General features: G+C 39.3%; 1 protein-coding gene across 1 annotated transcript; it reads left to right on the top strand.

The window, feature by feature from the left end:
• Positions 1–549: 549 nt before the first annotated feature.
• On the top strand, positions 550–11,662 carry LOC308706278 (uncharacterized protein). The gene is made up of 5 exons (XM_081391845.1): positions 550–957; positions 1,054–1,150; positions 1,308–2,216; positions 10,473–10,589; positions 10,749–11,662. Exons 1-5 carry the CDS (start codon positions 862–864, stop codon positions 11,480–11,482), a joined length of 1,953 nt encoding a protein of 650 aa, XP_081247971.1. The 5' UTR covers positions 550–861; the 3' UTR covers positions 11,483–11,662.
• The last annotated feature ends 1,227 nt before the right edge of the window (positions 11,663–12,889 follow it).

The following is a 12,889-nucleotide window of genomic DNA, read 5'->3' as shown; positions in this document are numbered from 1 at the left end:
TACGAAGATAAATTCATTATTTGTTTGTCATTTTTTGAGTCGGTTTAAAGAAAGTTTTTAAACAAATCTCTGTCTTTCCTGTAAAACATTCTGGGAACAATTAACCTAACATCATATCATTATTTCATACATCATTTTTTAAAGTTTAGTTAATTTTGTTATAATAAACTCTGTATTGAACTTTAAACTAGGCCTATATGTTATATTATAATATATCATGTGCAAAATGTTTTTTGTTTAAAAATGTTTTGCAGTAAGTGATGTCATCAGCTCATTTAATAAAATAATTAATCATAAAACAGCCATAAAGTGTTGTATTAGGCTGTAAATACATCAAATCTGTTCTGAAGTTTAATAGATCTTATTCAGAGCAGCATAATATATCATGTGCAGACTATTTTCAATTAATTGTCAAGATTGACATTGTATTGAAATACAATATAGTCACAATCTATTCTATTTTCTGTTCTAGTCCAGATGGTACAGTACAGTACACTATGGGCAAAATTTGAGGTGATGTTTTAATGTCACGGGGTGACTATATTCAGTGAGTGAGGAACGCATAAAAGCCGGGGAATGGGTTTCCCACGGGGAATGTTTTTTAATGTAACACATAGAGTCAAAATGGCTGCCCCCTGTCTCTAGATGTAAACAGTTGTTAATCTAGCGATCTATGAGACAAAATAGCTTCAGTTGTTCGGTGGGAAGAAATTACTAGGTTGGCTATTGGTACGTACGTCGGGCGGGAGGGCCTTATATGTCCGAGGTTGCCCGCAGAATTGAACAGCAGATTCGGGGGAGAAGACGGCACCCAGTAAATGCACCCGGCGGCGATCTGACGAGCGCGTTTGTTCGAAACCGATGAGTATCCAAAACGAAACCGGCATTCTGACAGAATTGAATTTCGCGATCTCCACAGCTGCCACCGTTGTGGAAACACGGCCCCGATGCCGAAGAGTTAAGTGCTGTTATGCCTTCGTCGTAGAGTCAGTGAAGCTCCCACAGCCGTTCATGAGAGTTTAAATGCTAGAGAATATTCCCATCTTCCCACAGGAGAATGAGAAGCAAGCAGGAGGAATTACTATTCTAAAGATGGAGATTAAGGAAGAACCCTGCAGAATAAAAGATGAAGATACAGAGGAAAAGATAGGTTGGTGTTTTCCTTAATTCTCTTTAATGACTGATGAGGAACATTAAGATGAAAACTGAAAAAGGGATTAAATGTTTTGCTTAATTTTGACTCACCTAGTATATAGATTGTTCTCATTCTTTACTTGAATTTTGAAAATTTGATATGTTTATTTTAGACTTGATTGAAGCGAATGAAGACAAACAACAACAACATCAGTTTCAAAATCCTCACAATTTCACAAATGAAGATGGAAACGCAGTCATTCAACAGACGTCAAATTGTGTCACACAAAAACAAGCTGGAAAATCTGGAGTCAAAGCATCTTTCACCTGCTCTGAGTGTGGAAAGAGTTTCAAATATAAATCACTACTTAAGAGACACATGAGAATTCACACTGGAGAAAAACCGTTCACATGCTCTCAGTGTGGAAAGAGTTACATATCCAAAAGCTCTCTCGATAAACATCTGCTCCGTCACTCTGGAGTGAGATCATTCAGCTGTGATCAGTGTGAGAAAACATTTGTTGTGGAATCAAACTTAAGACAACACCTTAAAGTCCATACTGGTGTGAAGCCTCACTGTTGTTCTTTTTGTGGAAAGAGTTTTTCACTACTTGCGTATTTAAAAGCTCATGAGAGATTTCATACTGGTGTGAGACCTTATGTGTGCTCTGACTGTGGGAAGAGCTTCACTTCATCCAGCGACTTAAAAACACACCAGAGAGTTCACACTGGAGAGAAACCGTACACGTGCTCACACTGTGGGAAGAGTTTCTCTCGGTCAGGAAACCTGAAAGATCATGAGAGTATTCATGTTAAGAAACCTTATATGTGCTTTGACTGTGGGAGGAGCTTCACTAAATCCAGTGCCTTAAAAACACACCAGATACGTCATACTGGTGAGAAACCTTATGTGTGCTTTGACTGTGAGAAGACCTTCACTACACCAGACCGCTTAAAAACACACCAGACGGTTCATACTGGAGAGAAACCGTACAAGTGCTCTTCATGTGGGAAGAGTTTCACCCAATCATCTAGTCTACGGTATCATGAGAGAAAGCATTGCCCGAAGTCGTCTCATCTAAGTGAGCAAAATTCACATTCACTTCCATGATTAACAAATTTTGTACTTAATTATTGTTATTATTGTTTTAATAGAGTGATTAAAGGAGCTCTAAGCGATGCTGGGAGTCGTAACTTCTTGTTGACATTCGAATTGTTGTCAAACAAAACGGGGTTTAGCTAGACACTCCCTCCTCCTCATCCCGTCTCCTCCCTCCTCCCCTCCCTTCCGGCATAAAGGAAAGTCAAAGTAGTCACTAGTACAAACTAGGGCTGTTGGAACGAATTCCGAAATTCGAATATAATTCGAATATGAAAAAAATCAATACAATTCGAATGCTGAAGTTCCTATTCGAATATTGCTTTATGTATATTTAAAAAAAAAATGCAATCTTGCCTTTCTCGCCGCCTTGGCTTACACGCATGTGAAAATTAAATGCTTTTGTTTCGTCTGATAAACAAAGTTTTTGAATTGTAACACAATTGTGCACGTTATCCACGCTGTATCATCATAACAAAAGTCAAAAATCGCGGAGAGGAATGTCTCCACGGAAACGGAGATCACCACTCCTAACAATTTGATTAATTGTTAGGTCCACACTACAACGTGAAAACGGCGTTTTCAAATGTATCCACTTTGGAGTGCGTTTTCATTAATAAAAACGCCGTCTCATTATGGACGGAAGGCCAAAACAGAGAGAAAAATATACGTTATTCTTTTATGACAACTTACAACCTGACAAGCTAGGCGATCTGTCCGAGGAACCGCCGCTAAAACAGGCAAGAATTACTTATGTTCTGCCTCTCTCTCTCCTCATCAAGGGGCTTACCAGCTGTCCGCCAAAAGGCAATAACAGACAAACTGACGGTTTATCTGTGAAGATTTGAGACCGATCAACATCACGCATTGGCGATCCATAAGACTGTGTAATGTCGTAAATATTAATAATAGGATGAATTTGAGCATTTAATATTCGAATATTATTGGAATGGAATTCGAATAGTATTATAGAGGAAGATTGACAGCCCTAGTACAAACAAAGTTAAGTTTTACTGATACTTCATTCAATGTGTAATGTTACCAAGTTAGATAAAGAGTTTTATATATTGCAGAAAAAGAGAAACATTAGGCCTATCTTAAAATCGTTTCGCCACCTGAGGTTATAACTATAGCTCCCATACAAGGACGCAATAATAGCAAGATAACGTTAGCTTCGCGTTTCCCAGTGAGCATAAACAACGGCGGCGTCGTAAACAAATTTAGTCAAGGTTGTCAACAGCCTATAAATGAACATTCAAATTCATAATAAACAGTGGATGAAAACAATCATTCACACAAATTGTCGCCCTACTGTGAATTTGCTTGATCATTTACAATAGAGTTTGATCGCTAGCTGCTAGAAACATACAGTAAGTTATATGTTGTATTCACCAAAGTTAACGCTGACTGCATAGTTCTAGCTAATTACATCGGCCCTGTCCCAAATGGCACACTCCGGACTTGTGGACTTCCTCAGAGTCCACACTTTGGTGACGTCATGTAGTGCAGACCTATAGGGCCCTTGGCGCGAGTCCACGAGGGTGCATTGAGAGGTATTTTTGGGACAGACTTGATCAGCACGCCGGAAATAACGGGCTGTTTTTTTTTTGTTTTTGGTTTTTTTTTTTTTTGCATTACAATGAAAATACAAAACAATGAACATGTGGGGATACAGAGAAAATGAAAGTAAATAATAACAGTAAATAAAATATTTTTACAATTTATATAAAACTTGTTCTATAATACAGGATATTTTCGAAGCTCTTTTATTGGAGGGGATTTTTTGAAGTGAAGAATAACTGTAAATCATAAGCAAAAAATTTGCAACTAGGTTTGAATTTAAGGTATCTTGCTTTGTGAATATGATATTTACCCATCGTACAGAAAAAGTTTAATATATCATCTAGCTTTTTATTTTCAGAGAAATCAGAGTGAAAAATAACCTTACTGACAGAAATACAGGCCTGGTTGTTGTTGGACAGGAGAAATCACATTTTTTGCGCTCCAACGTCTTATCTCCATGTCAACTACACAGCCTAATTTTACAGTTCTATATTTTGATATTGTGCATATCACCTGGGCATTAGACAATAGATACACCATGCTTATTTAAATGATGTATACAGTTGTACATAATAATACATAATGTTCCATTTGAACTAAGATTGCAATTTTAAAACATAATGAAAATGTGCATGAGTTTCAGATGAATTTACAGGTTTCAATATCCATACTATGTTTACATATGACTCAGTAAAGCCCTGCCATTATTTATTTAATGAATCATAATGCGATCGTATTATTAAACGCGCTATTATTATGTTTGAGACATCAACCACTGGTCGATTACCATAATGTTTGTATAAACTGTAGGTAACCACTGATAAAATGTACATTTAGGTCATAAAAACCGTAATATTTTCTTCTCAGCCATGTCAACAATTATCCGCTAGTGAAATCTCCTCCCATCTGTTGTCTGATTGGCCTTTCGCAAGGATTCCTGGGTAGTTAAAGTGCGTGAAGCCTGCTTCTATGCGGGCTTCGCGGAAGACCGCTTCAAGGGCACAAAGGGGGCGCTGCTGAGCACACTTCAGAGCGGTAAAATGCTGAATGGGACGGCCTACGGACTCGTAGACTCAGCGAGCACGCGCAATTCAAGTCCACGAGACCGAAAGTCCGCATGAAGTGCGCCATTTGGGACAGGGCCATCCTTGTGTTGGTTTGGCGAGCATGAACGTCAGTTTAGAAAGAAATATGGATTTACCGGTTCTGCAAAAACAGAGCAACTGAATGTCGGATTGGAAGCCCTTCTGCCGGCAGAGTTCTCGCCACATTTCGAAGGTTTTTCTGATGTAAATTCGGTATTTAGCGCGTTCCTTATCCTCGTCCCTCTTCTTTGCAATTTGTTCATCGGAACGTCGTCTCTTTGGTCGTGTTTCGCCCATAATTCAAACTTCCCTCTTCATGCTTCTCTCTCCTCCACACGCTCCACACCCACTTCATGTGTAAGCGCACTAACCCCCCAAACCCCACCCTCAAATACTTCTTTCCAGTGATTGGCTGGAACACTGTTTGTTGTGTTTCATGGTGCGGGTGAGCCCAGTTTGGTTTTGTTGTCGTTAGTGGAGCCTGTGGTGTCTACAGAGACCGCGTTTTTTTACAGTGTGTTCAGGGGACAGGCAGCTAGCGGATAGTGAGGAGATGTTTGCTGTATGTGACAAAAAATGTTTTGGCCTAAAAAACGTGTGGCATCGCTTAGAGCACCTTTAAATCTAAGGGTAAAATTAATAGTGAAGTTTGAATCTGGTGATAGTTTGGTCGAGTGTTGCCCTTCTCTTTTCTCAACCGCTGTAACATGATTTATAATAAAATTATTAAAATTTACTGAACTTCAAACACTTGTTTTGCATTAAAACAACGAATGCGCATTGCGTCGCGTCTGAACACGTTATCATCGTTGGAGCTCCATCGATTTGGTTTATAATTCTTGATTTTTCTCTTTAAACTCACTTACAACGAACATTTTCTACTTTTCCTCACTGAGAAGCACTGCTGCTCAAACCTCATAGTTACAACGCGGACTGTTGAGCAGACGTGTCTCAAGCCTATTAGTGATCCAATGCCGCATACTCTTATAGGTTACTCCTTTGGATCACGGCTGAACGCGTCTTCTCCACACTTACTTACAAACAAACATTTTTTTCGCCTATCGTGCGTCTACTCTACACCCGTACCACTAAAAAGACGGGTTATATCCAAGGCTTCTGTCTTAAATTAGTATTAATATTGATATGGCGCTTTTCCACTGCATGGTACGGCACGGTTCGGCTCGGCACGGTTCGACTCGGCGCGGAACGGTTCGACTCGCTTCGCTTTTCCACTGGGACTGATCGTTATAGTTGCCGCCTCTACTGCCATGACATCATCGTAAACGCGCCACATTTCAAACGCACAACACAGGGGATGGTGCTCTTGATTCTCGGCATGTGGATGTTTTTAAATTAAATTAAACGTTCTTATAATGGTTTACTATATGGAAGGACAATTCTTAACGTGTAATTAAACGTTGCGTTCATATTCTGGGCTCATCTGATTTTTTGTACATAGCATAGCCTAGGCTACTTTGTTATGATTTTAGTATCATAATGATTAATAAATGCACGCACAATTATCCGTGAACTTGATTTGAACAAATGCCTTTCAACTTGTGTGTGCAAAATTCAGAATTAAATGAATGTGCAGCAATCTTTACAAATAGAGAGTCTAGGCCTAATGTACTGTTTTAAACTAGCCTACTGCCGTTAAAAAAGCGCATTTAGTTAATGTTATGTAATTTTTTTCCATCTGCCTATGTTGATTATGAAAAGTGAACAGCACGAGTAGAGAGACATGGAGCGAGTCGGACATAATTTTGACCACTTCATTAAGTTTTGTTTTGTAGAAAGCCTTTCTTTAAAGTGAATTTCGTTTTGTATAAATTGTATCTTAATATTAATATTTTTTTCATATTTGATGAAAAAACATCACATCCTCAAATACACAAAGCTTGAAATGTCTTTAAACGAAATAATTCAAAACAAAAAGAAATAGGCTACTGTCTTATAATTCATTGCATTTCTCTCTATAGGCGCGTTTACTACGAATATGGCGATCGTCAACTTCATCTTTGCCATGCACAGACACTGACAGAAAACACAATTTTATAAATAAAAATCAGTGCACTGATCCAGTCTCATTTTAGTATCGGTACGGTACGCTTGGAACCTCAACAGAGGTGGTACCATTTAAAGCGAGCCGAAGCGAGCCGTACCGTACCGTACCATGCAGTGGAAATGCGCCATAAGTGAGCCGTACCGAACCGAGCCGTACCGTACCATGCAGTGGAAAAGCGCCAAAGCGTGCCGTACCGAACCGAGCCGTACCGTACCATGCAGTGGAAAAGCGCCAATAGCATCACTGGTAGCGTCGTTGCTAACTTACTGACCATCTGCTAAAATGGTGAATATATCAGATGTAAGTAGTCTACCTTTTGTTGCAGGTGAGGACACATTTGAGCTTCACGCATTGCAGTCTGAGCTGGAAGCTGTTGAGAAACAGATCCACGACCTTTTAGTGAGAAAAGCCGAGCTGAGAGACCGGCGTTTGGCTCTTGAAACATCGCGCGCCGAGGCACACAAATCAGAGATTAATGTTACTAACCCGCTAACTCCGACCTTGTCTACCCCGTGCTTTACTCAGCATCGGTCCCGAGCGCCGAGGTCGCGATCAGCCATGGTCTCGTTCACTCCGGCTCCAACACGCCACCACGAAGCCTGGATGGTTCCACAGCAGAAGACACGAGTCAGGTCTAGACCAAGAAGACTCTCCGACCCTCCCGGTTTTCGAGATATCCACACAAAACCGCTTCTCCCCTCTTCGCGAAACATCTGCGATTCCATCGTTCGGCACGTACACACTACGTTAGATAAAAGTAAGGTGCACAGTCACTGCTTTCCTGGTGCTCGTGTTTCTGAAATCGCTGCTCGCGTTCCCGAGATTCTGAACGGTGACGAGTGCGTCGGAACTGTGGTCCTGCACGCGGGAGTGAACGACATCAGGCTGCGCCAGACGGAAGTTCTGAAGAAAGACTTTAGGAATCTGATCGATACGGTACGCAGCACGTCGCCTGAAACAGCGATTATTGTGTCAGGACCGCTTCCCACGTAATGACTAGGACAAGAAAAGTTTAGTAGATTATTCGCGCTAAATGAATGGTTAATGTCATGGTGCACTGAGCAGAAACTGCTCTTTGTAAATAATTGGAATCTGTTTTGGGAGCGTCCTAGGCTTTACCGTGCTGATGGCTTACACCCAAGCAGATTCGGATCGGATCTTCTGTCAGATAACATCTCCAAAATGTTAAATACCTTTTGACTAGTTACCAAAAGTCCAAATCATAGTCTCTGCTGCACCAATTTAACTGATATAAATACTAGTGTAGAACATTGCATAGAAACTGTGTCTATTCCTCGTTAAGTGAGATCAAATAATAGATATACTGCAGGATCTAGAAAAAATCTAATTGTTATTAAAACAGAAAATGTTGCTATTAGTAAACAAAAACAATTTCTAAAGCTAGGTCTTCTAAACATTAGATCACTCACACCTAAGGCAGTTATTGTAAATTAAATAGTTACAGATAATTGCTTCGATGTACTTTGCCTTACTGAATCCTGGCTTAAACCAAATGATTATTTCGGTCTAAATGAGTCTACTCCATCAGGATACTCCTATAAGCATGAACCCCGTCTGATTGGTCGTGGCGGCGGTGTTGCAACAATCTATAGAGATATTCTCAATGTTACTCAGAAAACGGGTTATAAGTTTATTTCGTTTGAAGTACTTGTACTAAATGTTACGCTCTTAGATGTTAGAAAAACTTCCCTATTATCTCTAGCCTTGGCTACCGTATATAGACCGCCTGGGCCTTATGCTGATTTCCTAAAAGAGTTGTCCTAAAAGTCGTCCTAAAAGTCAATGTCGATAAAGCATTAATTGTTGGATATTTTAATATCCATGTAGATAATCAAAATGATACGTTAGGGGCTGCGTTTATAGACTTATTAAACTCCTTTGGGGTCAAGCAAAACGTTACCGGACCAACTCATCGTTTTAATCATACACTCGATTTAATTATATCACATGGAACCGATCCAACCGATATAGATATCATTGCACAAAGTGATAATGTCACTGACCATTACATGGTAACTTGCATATTACGTACTCCTGTAGTATATCATGCTGCGCCGTGTTATCGATCAGGCAGAACAATCCTTCCATCCACCATAGATAATTTTTCAAACAGCTTATCTGATCTGTCTCAGCTGCTCAGTGACCACAAACAAACAGATGAACTAGAGGAATTAACTAGCACTATGAGCACCATTCTCTCTGGAACATTGGATATTGTTGCACCCATTAGATTAAAAAAGGTCAGCGAGAAAAGTAAAGCACCATGGTACAACAGTACTACGCGTGTTCTAAAGAGAGAAACCCGTAATTTAGAGCATAAATGGAAACAAACTAATTTAGATGTCTTTAGAATCGCATGGAAAGACAGTATGTCACGTTTTACTTTTACTAGAACTAACACCGGGAGAGTCGCGATCGGATTGGAGTAACGTTACTAGTTTGGCCGTCGATTAACAAAATGCTGAAATATATTTTGAAGTAAGTTATGTCAGTGAGCCTCCGTCTTGCCTTTAATCACACTGCTTGATCCACAAGCTGGACAATAACTTTATTCTAGAGCTGCTATAAAGCCAAAACACTTTACTCTAAATTTCCTATTATCAATGTAAAGCTGCTTTGGAACAATCTACATTGTTAAAAGCGCTATATAAATGAAGATGACGTCCGGCATTTCTCTCCTTGGGTTTTAGGTTTCTGGAAGGGAAACCTAAAATCCACCACCCCGTCCAAACTTTTAGGATACCGGGTATCAGATTTGCACAATTCATACGCACAACGCTTCGGCATGTTTCCCTACTTTTCCCTACAGACCTCCCGCGCTTAGTTACGGTTGCTAAGCCACGATTGGCTTGTGGCGGTTTTCGGGCGTGGCTTAGCGAAGGGCCAATTGACTTCCTGTGACTCCCCTTATCTGTACGTCATTATTAGTTTTTTAATAGTTTTATATTTAGGCCTACTTATATAATTATTTATCTAATAAATGTATCTAGTACGTTTCTTTTTCATTTAAACTTAAAAGACATGATTTTTTTGTGTGGAAGTTTGTTGTTTTCCACAATTCACTTGTGAAGCTCGTTCTGTTGCCATGGTGAATCGTAGTTTCAGAGCTCCATTGATCATGGCTTTTCACAGTCATTGTGCACGCGCTTAACTCCGAATCAACTTACTCAGAGTTTATTAAACTAACTAAATTCAGCTGTTCTGAAACTGTAAACTCAGTTTCCTATCTCAGTGTAAATCTACTCAGAGTTCAAGTTTTACCTCCGAGTTAGTTGAACCTTCTTATCGAACCCCGCTGCTGATGTCTAAAAAAAAAAAATCATGGAATTGTTTCTAAATTACTATTTGAGTGAACATGTGCACCTGAATAATTGAGAGTGATTGTAAGTGTGATGATCATCTGCTAAATGAGCAACAACGACCACAATTCACTCCTTCAGTCAGTGAAGCTCCCACAGCCGTTCATGAGAGTTTAAATGCTGGGAATATTCCCATCTTCCCACAGGAGAAGCAGCAAGCAGGAGGAATTACTCCAGGAGAAACTACGGACATACTATTGTAAAGATGGAGATTGAGGAAGAACCCTGCAGAATAAAAGATGAAGATACAGAGGAACAAATAGGTTGGTGTTTTCCTTCATTCTCTTTAATGACTGATGAGGAACATTAAGATGAAAACTGAAAAAAGGACTAAAGTTTTGTTTAATTGTTACTCACCTAGTTACATAGATTGTTCTCATTTCTCGTTTATTTGAATTTTGAAAATTTTATGTTTATTTTAGACTCAAAGGAAGATAATGAGGACAAACAACAACAGTTTCAAAACCCTTTCAAAAATGAAGATGGAAACACAGTCATTTCACAGACGTCAAAGTGTGTCACACAAAAACAAGATGGAAAATCTGGATCAAAGATCAAAGGATCTCTCACCTGCTCTGAGTGTGGAAAGAGTTTCAGTCAAAAAGGACACCTTATAATACACATGAGAATTCACACTGGAGAAAAACCGTTCACATGCTCTCAGTGTGGAAAGAGTTTCATATCCAAAAGCTCTCTTGATAATCATCTGCTCCGTCACTCTGGAGTGAGATCATTCAGCTGTGATCAGTGTGAGAAAACATTTGTTGTGGAATCAGACTTAAGAACACACCTTAAAGTTCATGCTGGTGTGAAGCCTCATGTTTGTTCTTTTTGTGGAAAGAGTTTTCCACGACTACAGAATTTAAAAGGGCATGAGAGTATTCATACTGGTGTGAGACCTCATGTGTGCTCTGACTGTGGGAAGACCTTTGTTACATCCACCCACTTAAAAATACACCAGAGAGTTCACACTGGAGAGAAACCGTACAAGTGTTCTTCATGTGGGGAGAGTTTCACCGTATCATCTAGTCTACGGTATCATGAGAGAAAGCATTGCCCGAAGTCGTCTCGTCTAAGTGAGCAAAGTTCACATTCACGTCCATCATTTACAAATATTGTACTTATAAATAGTTTTCAAATAGTTTTAATAAAGTGATTAAATCTTAGGGTTAAATTAGTAGTGAAGTTTGAATCTGGTTTGATCAAGTGTTGCCCTTCTCTTTTCTCAACCGCTGTAACATGATTTATAATAAAATGATTCAAATTTACTGAACTTCAAACACTTGTTTTGTATTAAAATATTTCTAAAGTTTTTCAGGTAAACCGTGGTGAGATTACTATTGTCTGTTTTTTTTATGCCTAGTTAAACAAAAAGATCATATTTTGAAACATTATTGCTATATATATATATATATATATAATATATATATATCTTTTAATGTTTTGCAGTAAGTGATGTCATCAGCTCATTAAATAAAATAATCATAAAACAGCCCTATAGTGTTGTATTAGGCTGTAAATACATCAAATCTGTCCTGAAGGTCAATATATCTTATTCAGAGCAGCGCTGTGACGGGAAAGGCTGTGAGACATCTGCTGTAAAAAGCTGAATAAAGCTCCTAGATCACTAATAATTATCCACAACTCTTGTTGTCTGGAAGTTTTGTGACTTATGAAACGTATCAAAGATGTTTTGAAGTGTTTCATTAGCAGAACAATCCAAAACACAATAAGTTCAAGTTCAAATTTATTTGTATAGCAGATTTAAAAACAGCCACAGTCGAACAACGCGCTTAACAATGTCAATATACACACAAATAAACAAAAAAACAAACACAGTATTGAATGTCACAGTAGCGAAACTCAACTCGAGATGAAGGCTAAGCGATACAGCTGGTCTTAAGCAATGTCTAAAAATCGAGGAACATCTGATTGGACGATCTCAGTGTGGACGTGTAAAAGTTCTGATAAATAAGAAGATGCGCCAACCCATTCAAAATCTTAAAAACATGCAATAAAATCTTAAAATCAATCCTGAAACAGACTTGAAGCCAGTGGTTTATCTTAAATTAGATTGAAATTAAATAAAAGTACAACACACTAGCTGTGTCCCAATGTGAAGGCTGCATCCTTCGAAGGATGCACCATGAGAGTAAATGATGACAGAATTTTCATTTTTGGGTGAACTATCCCTTTAAAGCAGCATTATGCAGCTTTGCCGAATTCTTCGATGTTTTCTCGATTTTTGCTCGCGGGTATCTCTATAGAGCTCCTCCTACAGCCTCGGAATAGATATTTAACAACAATGTCATCAAAACTCGTTGGCAGACTCGCCCCCCTCTCTCCCGCTGGTCATGTGCATTTGTTTTCAAAGAACCCGGCGAACGCACTGAGCCCATAGACAGTAAAAGAAATGGACACAGCGACCCCATTGGATTCAACGGAGACAAAGTGAAGTCAATTAGAAGCACTCACTTCCTGGGGGTCGAGCGTACTGCACAGACTCAAACTGAGCTTGACGACGAAGATGTGACGTGAGCAACCCGTCTGTCTTCTAGTGGCT

The sequence above is a fragment of the Scardinius erythrophthalmus genome (assembly GCF_964197995.2).
Source record: "Scardinius erythrophthalmus genome assembly, chromosome: 17".
Taxonomy (NCBI): Eukaryota; Metazoa; Chordata; class Actinopteri; order Cypriniformes; family Leuciscidae; genus Scardinius; species Scardinius erythrophthalmus.
This window is presented reverse-complemented; position numbering and strand designations above follow the sequence as displayed.